This window comes from Simochromis diagramma, unplaced genomic scaffold (assembly GCF_900408965.1).
Source record: "Simochromis diagramma unplaced genomic scaffold, fSimDia1.1 OVJJ01000402.1, whole genome shotgun sequence".
NCBI lineage: Eukaryota > Metazoa > Chordata > Actinopteri > Cichliformes > Cichlidae > Simochromis > Simochromis diagramma.
In genome coordinates, this window is record NW_024386972.1 from 608,789 (window position 1) to 616,647 (window position 7,859).

The window sequence follows — 7,859 nt, forward strand, 5'->3', positions numbered from 1 at the left end:
TGTTCATTGAAAGGCACTGTAGGTACAGCACTGTGAAATAGACATGAGCCAACCCTTCATTTCTTTATATTTCGCAAGGAAAATGAGAAATAGGTGCAAAAACATGTGCAAATACACATTGTAATACAGCATCTAAGGCAACAACTTAGTTTGAAAACTCTTAAGAGCTTGAAAATCAGAATTTGGAATGAACACCTTTATTCTAACCACACACCGAACTATCATAGGCAACTTTTCATTTGGATTGAGCACGTAAGACCTTTTGCCCCTGATTTTCAGTGTATCGTGTAATGTGCCATATCTTAGCTTTTTCTTCCTGTTTCTCTTTCTTAAGACTGGCTTCTTGACAGCCACCCTTCCACTGAGAATATTTAAAAAAAAATGAGGGAATGCTTAAAACCTATGTACAATGAACAGCTTTTACACTGTACTGCATTCAGGAGAGAAAGTAAAACAAAAATTTAATATGTGTAATTTGTCTTTTTTTCATCAAACATAACAAACAGGTTACAAACAGGTTATTCTGAAGCAATACGGTCAGCTCTTGATTTCCAGAATGTCTAAGATGTAGAAAAAAACTAAACTTCCTGCTGTGTGATAGATACAGATTTATAGATTGTGAGAGCATTGTTCACTTTACAGCATTTTCCTTTGGCTTCTTTGCTGACTGTTAGCCCTACAGAGAAAACCCCCCAGAAATGCTCATTAATGTTTCACTTTCACACTTCTGGAACAAATCATGCCTAGTTGAGATTTAACTTGAATGGCTTCATTCCTGTCATGGTGTACTTGGAAACTAAAAGGGAATAGCAAGAGCAGATAAGAAGACAGACTGGTTTGTGTACGTGCGTGTGTGTGTACTGTGTTTACATATCTTTGTGGGGACCAAAAATTGGAAATTTACTGTACTTGTCGGGACCAACATCCCTTATGGGGCCAAAGTCCACGTCCCCATGAGTTTGAAAGTATTTTTGAGACTCAAAATGTGGTTTTAGTGTCAGTGTTACAAATAGGTTATGGTTAGGGTAAGGATTAGGGTCAGGCATTCATTTTTTATGGTTAGGGTGTTAGGGTAAGTGGCTAGGGATATCATTATGTTAATTAGATGTCCCCACAAAGATATGAAAACACGACTGTGTGTGTGTGTGAGTGTGACTCTAATGCCTTTGTCTTCCAATCATGTTTTTGTGCTGGTTACACTCTAACAAGAGTCATGCCATCACAGGTTATATGAGTTTCCTCTATTAGTCAGAGGCTAATAGACTAATACAGCGACATGCCCTTCTGCGAGTGTGCGTGCGCACACACACACACACACACACACACACACACACACACACACACACACACACACACACACACACACACACTGGTGTTAGGATGTGCAGGGTCTATCTACTGAACAGCACAAATTCTCCTTTACGTCAAAAGCAATTTGTCCCTGTTACTAAAAAACTGGACCCAATGAATAACTGCCATAAAAATCAGAAATGCATCTGGAAATTTAATTCAGCCTTTATTCCTCTTCTTGATTTTTTGAAAACATGTGTTTTGCGGTTTTCCCCCCCCGAAACCCCAAATTCCCCTTTGCTGATACTGATGCAGTTTGACGTCCAGTCTCCTGAAAGTCCTTTCACTCGCTTCACCGCTCTGCCACTCTGCCCTCGTCCAGTAGCAGGTCAGTTTGGGAACACAAGGCCAACCTGTGAAGCACACGTCCATTATATGAATTACTGATGAGCAACAGTTATCAAGGACAGGAGACACCTACACTGAACCTTACAGGGTGGACTCGCAAACATTTTTAAGCAGTTTCTGACATTGCCATTTTATTTATTTACTTTTTATACATGACAAGACAAAACGGGTGAAAAAACGGTAACGCTGTCAACTCATAATGTAGCAACTTGTCAAACACAAAGTATTCACATCCAGAATCATACTTCCATTTATTGTCTATTTTAATCTAAATGGGATTATACTTTATAAAGTAAACATCATGTTATAATAAACCTGTCTTGAAACTTGATTTGAGGCCATGAACTAATTCAAAAAGTATACAACAAGGTGTTAAATCAAGTGAGACGTAGCATCATTTTCTCGTTGTCCTCACTATAATCTTAGTCGCCTAAAAAATGTGCATTTAAGGCATTTGCAAGCACAGGAATCCATTGGGTCCTGTTAAAAACGATGTATACCCAATGATTAAATAGCATGTGGAACGACTTTGAGCAGCAATAACCTGCAGTAGTGGTTTTCTCCACATCACCGTGGAGGACTTCTGTCCCACTTTTCTTTACAGTTGATGCACTGAACCCACAATCTGACCCAAAACAAAACTCATCAGTGCTTTGACCCAAGATTAGACAATAAAGTGGTGGACCATTGCATGTAAATGTAAAGAATGACAGTAATGGCTCTTAACTGATTGCAACATTAATGCACTGAATACCTTGTCTGGGCTCATATTAGGACACATCCAGTTGTACAAGTAGTAATGAACACTCTGGTCAATGACACTGAACTTGAGCTTCTCCAGGAAACTCTTGTTGTCCATCACATCGATGGCAGAGAAGACATCACAACCTTTCTGTTAGCGAGGGGATGAAAAACAATAACGTGACCATTATATGCACAAAATCAATTATACACAGCTTCATAGCTTACAGCATATGAAGTGGAGTGACACATAATGGCACATAATTCAGTTTTTAGATGATAAATGGTTATATAAAGTGGTCATAGGTGTGAATGGGAGTGTGAATTGTTAGCCCTGCAACACACTAGCAACCTATCTAGGCATTACTCCACCTTTTGCCCTACGACAGCTGGGATAGGCTCCAGCCACCACCCAACCAGAGACCAGAGACTAGGGTAACGAATATGAGGATGTACTTTGGCCTCTGTAAAGGATCCCTGGCTCCCATGCTTTATATGAACTAAGTTTTTACAGTGACACACTCACAGACTTTGCCAGGACCAGGGTGTCCTCCATCAGGTCGACCAGCTTCGTTCTAGTAGAGACAACATAAAGGAGGCGAGCTCCTCTGAGGCTTGTGTGGACCGGGTGATTCAGCACTCTCGAGGAGAAGCTATAGAAACTCACTATATCTGTCAGGGCACCATTATCACCCTGTGTGGGAGGAGAGGAGGCAAATACATTTTTAATGACTACAGCATAATATCATTTTAAATTCCCCCCAAAAAAGAACCCCAGCGAAAAAACTTTTTTTTTCTTCTTCGATATAATTTAAAGTAGAGATACAGTGAAGTCAGACCTCAACCACATAGGTGTCGATCACATTCTCCCTCGGCAGCAACAGATGCTCTACATCTTGCAGGGATAAGATGGGGCTGAGGTGAAACTTGCAGAAGTTTGTCTGGAGTAGTGAATGTATCCCTGGGATATCTTCTCTGGTCATAGGGCGCAGACCTTGCACTTTTGTCACCTTGGAAATAATTCAAGCAAGGTGAACGAAAACAGGAGAAATGCTTTCGAGAAGCGCTGCAGTAGCAACATGCAGCAGTAAACTTCTGTCTCTAGATGGCGGCACAGACTAACCTCAGGTAAGCGGTTGAACTTCAGAGCTCTCTGCAGGTTCATGCTCTGTCTCAGTGCTGGGTGGTTGACCTCCATCAGCTTACGAGGATTAAGTGGGCGATGCCAAAGTCTAAAAGGATTTATTTGACAGAGACGTTCCTTCATAAATAAAACACGAAATGTAACCTAAGTGAAGCATACACAATCACCTAAATGTATAATTAGTTATTGTAGATAAAGGCGGAAGAGTCTGGCATCCATGGCAACGTGACAAAAACGTGCTGATTTTATTCCCTTTTGCACCGTGCCTTTAAATTGTGACTCAACTACGTGTGGCAGCTACTACCTGCAGGAGCTTATTGGTGTGGGCAGTACTATGCCAGTGGTGTAGACAGCCTGGCAGAGCCCCTGCTGGTTGACCCGTCTGGCGAGCTCTCGGATCAGCACTGGAGTCATTCGCTTGAGGCGGAGCTTCTTATGAACACACAGGAATTTGACCTGTACCACCCGCCTCTCCCTGCAGAAACATTTTGAGTCCCAGCTTTGAGATGTTCACGAGGAAATTGCCACGGTTACGTGCTCTGAATGCGGACATCACTCATCAGACTTCACACAAACACACATCTTTGCATATATTTATGAGCTACTCACATCTCATAAATGCGAACATCTGCAGGAACAGCAGCGATGAAGCCGACTAACTTCTTATTGGCGTCTACTCTCACACCGCAGTGCCAGTGAGCCACCCAGTTAGGAGGCTGTAGAGCCCTTAAGAGAAAACAAATAATGCTGTTTGCAGCACAACACTCATTTCATATAGACATAGTTCACGACACCCTGAAAAAAAAAAAAGAAAGAACTCAGCATGATGTGAATTCAGAGGCTGAATGAATGCAGCAGTTTTTTCAACCTCAGGGCCAAACACTTGTGCCAATTCCTGGAAAGATAGCGCTAATTATTCATTTCAAAGTAAATGTTATTATATTTTGATGCAAGTAGCCCCGAAGGTACTGCTTTATGGAGATTACTGCCAAAAAAAACCCAAACAAAAAACCCAAAACAGCAGTGACGACATTAAAGCAGAGGCTTGTTAAAGATATGATGTGTTAGGCCAGGTTGGGGAAAAAATGTCCTTTAAAGACATTTAGTGTTTTAATTCAGTGTAACGCAGAGGCTGAAAGCAAAGCACTGTGATTACACAGAGCAGAGTCCAGCTGTGAATCTGTAAAAATCTATGAAGTATGCCTGAGCCGTATGTGTGTGTATGTCTGTGTGTTTCTCTATTAGATAAGAGGTTTTAAAAGGTATTAATGCTAAAAAGTAGACATCAAAAGGCACTACATCTTTTCGGAGCTTACCACTGCAGATATTCCAGAGAGAAGTCAAATCTGGTCGTATTATCATCTTCTTCCATGTAGTTCTCATTTAGCAGACTGCATAGTTCTCTCAACTGAAATGATAGAAAACCGCTGAATTGGATTCATTTTATTTTAAATAGCATTTGATTTTCCTGAGCCACACACTAAGAAGTTGGTCCTTTACTTCTGAAATGCTAGAAAAAGACTGCCATATATTTTCTGTTATTGCATACAACAACCTACAATAAATAACTTACCACTGGAGGGCTGCTCAGGTCCAGAGTGTCCCAGGAGAAGCCCTGAGGTAGTGAGTAGGGCTCCTTCCGGATACTTGCCTCACCCTCTACTATTGGGCCATGAGTTGTAATGCTGTCACCTGAGGGCAGAGAAATAGACATGTCTGCATCGAATGACATTCAGATAACACTATTCTCAGTACAAGTGAATGAAGGAGTGATGTACAAATGCACTTTATATACTATCTACTATAAACTTACAATATATTTTCAAAAGGTCAACACAAAGTCAGTGTTTCAGGACTTCTTATCATATGTAAAAGCAAAAGGAAGGTCAGCTGAGCACAAAATTTTTTTATATATATATATATATATATATAAATTTTTTTTATATATATATATATATATATATATATATATATATATATATATATATATATATATATGTGTGTGTGTGTGTATATATACACACATACACACATGTGTATATATATACACACATACACACATACACACATATACACACATAATGAGAATGCAGTATCATACAGATGCCAGAAACAGTGGAAGAAAAAAAAAAACTGTTTTCCAGAAGAGGTCCTGTATCTTGCCGACTAACAATCCATACGTGTAGCTGTGATACGTTTTGCTGTAAAATGTAAGAATGCACCAATACAGTCCAAAACTACTTCTTTCTCTGTATACAGACTTCAAATCCAGACCTCATGAGTGAAGGGTGGAACTACTGAAAACCCCAAGGACACTGCGCACTAATGCTGTAGTGAATGTGACTGAGTGAAAGTGTAGCCAGATTGGACGAGTAAATAAGTCTTTGGCTGTTTTAAGATGGGTTTGGTGGTCATTCAAACATACACATTTTATATGTTAATTTGAAACAAACCGAAAGGAATTAAACCAGTATTACAATCAGATGTCACAACCACTGCACAGTTTACTGTGCTGGGCTGGAAACCATTAGCAAGGCTTCCTTCTGTATAGCCAGTGTCATTTACTTATAGCTCTGTTCTTGACTCAGCTATGGGCCATAATTTGAAAAATCAACATTTCAGTCTATTCAGTAAGGATTGAAACTACAAATGTGACTGTGAACTCAACAGAAGACAGTCACTATACTTTCATGTACATGGAATTATTGTTTTCCTATTGAGTCCTTTGTAACTGGAGTTATTTTTGCAACCACGGGAGTTTCCTGTTGGTGAACAAGACTCTGACTCCACCAAGTCCTTAATTGTATATAGCCAGTTATCTTACAGATTAGCATAGAAACTGGACACAGAAACAAGTAACCTAATCATATTGGGATAGCTAAAGCTCCATAATTACCTTGACTATTAAACCACCTTTCTTATAATGCCTTGTTTGTCTAGTCTGCTAAAACCAAAGTTTATAAAGATTTTGCTATCTTTGGACACTTGGACAAGCTTGTTTAAATTTTTTATTTGTGCTAAGCTAAGCTAACCCACAGCCGCCAGAATTATAGCAGACAGACGAAAGAAAAAGTTTAGTGTTTTTATTAGTGCTTTCTTAGGTAGACTTTTTCTAAAAGACGGATTACCCAGTTTAGGGACAGGTTGCGTGTCCCAAAAGCAGTAGGTGTGTTTTTTGGCCTGCTGCAGGGTCTTTGGCAGACCTGGCTCCAAGGAGAAGAGGTGAAGCGCTCTCTGGATCTCCTGCTGCTTGTTCTCTGGCAAAGCATCCAGCTAGTACAGAACAGGACATTGAAAGGACAGGTCATTGTGCAAATATCCCACCTAAGGAAGTAAAAGTTTGACCGTCAAAAAGAAAAGAAAAATCAGCTACAGCTAGAATACAAATGCACTGAAAACGAAATGTTTCCAGCAGCCAAATATTCATAGTCCACAAACAAAACATATTGAATATCACAGTCAACCATGCACAAAAAAACAAACCATGGCGAATGGGTCTCTTGGCCCCTGTGGTCTCCAGGCATCGTCCCCCTTTTTCTTCTTTTTGCTCTTCTTAAAGCTGCCATTCTTGTCATCTGGCAGCTTCTCATCACTGAAAGACATTTTTAATGCCCTAAAGTTCCCGTATATTCCTCTGTACTCAATACTGAAACTTTAGATGTTCAGTTAATGGAAAACAGAATTTATTGCTGTACTTACTACTTTGACTCAGCCATTGTAAGCAAGTGTGACTCCCTTAAGCTGAGGGTAACTGGTGGTGTTTTGTGGTTTTTTCATCTCTTATCTCTGCAAGCAGTGAGGGGAGGAGGGCGGACGCCTCAGTTACCCAACCCAGCTCCCACCCAGTGGATAGATAACCGAGAACAATACGGACAATTACGTATGACTTCTCACGGTCTTCATATGTCAGACTGCTGCTAAATAGAGTCCTCTGGTAGATTAAAGCTTACAGCAGCTTGATCCAGGTAGAGGTTTTAATTGGTTGGGGCTGTCTAATTGCAGAGTTCCCATACAGGCGCCCTTTTAAAATTCAGCACTTTTCCAGAACTTTATATCTCCTGTGGACTTGACAATCTTTGTGCTTTTTCAGCACAATGTAAGAAAACACGGCTACCGTAATTTGACCATATAATCTCACTGAGGATTTTTCTGCACACAAGCAAATGATAGCGATTGAATTCAAATATTACCAAAATATTAAAGTAACATCAGTTTACAGTTTAAAGTACTAGGGAGTAATAAGAGCTCAGTGTGGCTGAAATACATTCACTTGCCA

At 40.1% G+C, this 7,859-nt stretch overlaps 1 protein-coding gene across 1 annotated transcript; it reads right to left on the reverse strand.

The window, feature by feature from the left end:
• Positions 1 to 1,360: 1,360 nt before the first annotated feature.
• On the reverse strand, positions 1,361 to 7,603 carry LOC120738146 (glycylpeptide N-tetradecanoyltransferase 2-like). The gene is made up of 12 exons (XM_040039233.1): positions 7,283 to 7,603; positions 7,067 to 7,175; positions 6,712 to 6,856; positions 5,157 to 5,275; positions 4,900 to 4,991; positions 4,193 to 4,309; positions 3,888 to 4,058; positions 3,563 to 3,671; positions 3,279 to 3,449; positions 2,966 to 3,133; positions 2,453 to 2,590; positions 1,361 to 1,703 (listed from the first exon to the last, which is right to left on the reverse strand). Exons 1-12 carry the CDS (start codon positions 7,297 to 7,299, stop codon positions 1,680 to 1,682), a joined length of 1,380 nt encoding a protein of 459 aa, XP_039895167.1. The 5' UTR covers positions 7,300 to 7,603; the 3' UTR covers positions 1,361 to 1,679.
• Positions 7,604 to 7,859: the final 256 nt, after the last annotated feature.

Coding starts and splice junctions, on each gene's coding strand:
- LOC120738146 (XM_040039233.1), bottom strand. Junction 6,857..7,066: donor CAAGAGACCCATTCGCCATG/GTTTGTTTTTTT, acceptor GTTCTGTACTAG/CTGGATGCTTTGCCAGAGAA. Junction 4,059..4,192: donor GATGTTCGCATTTATGAGAT/GTGAGTAGCTCA, acceptor ATGTTTCTGCAG/GGAGAGGCGGGTGGTACAGG.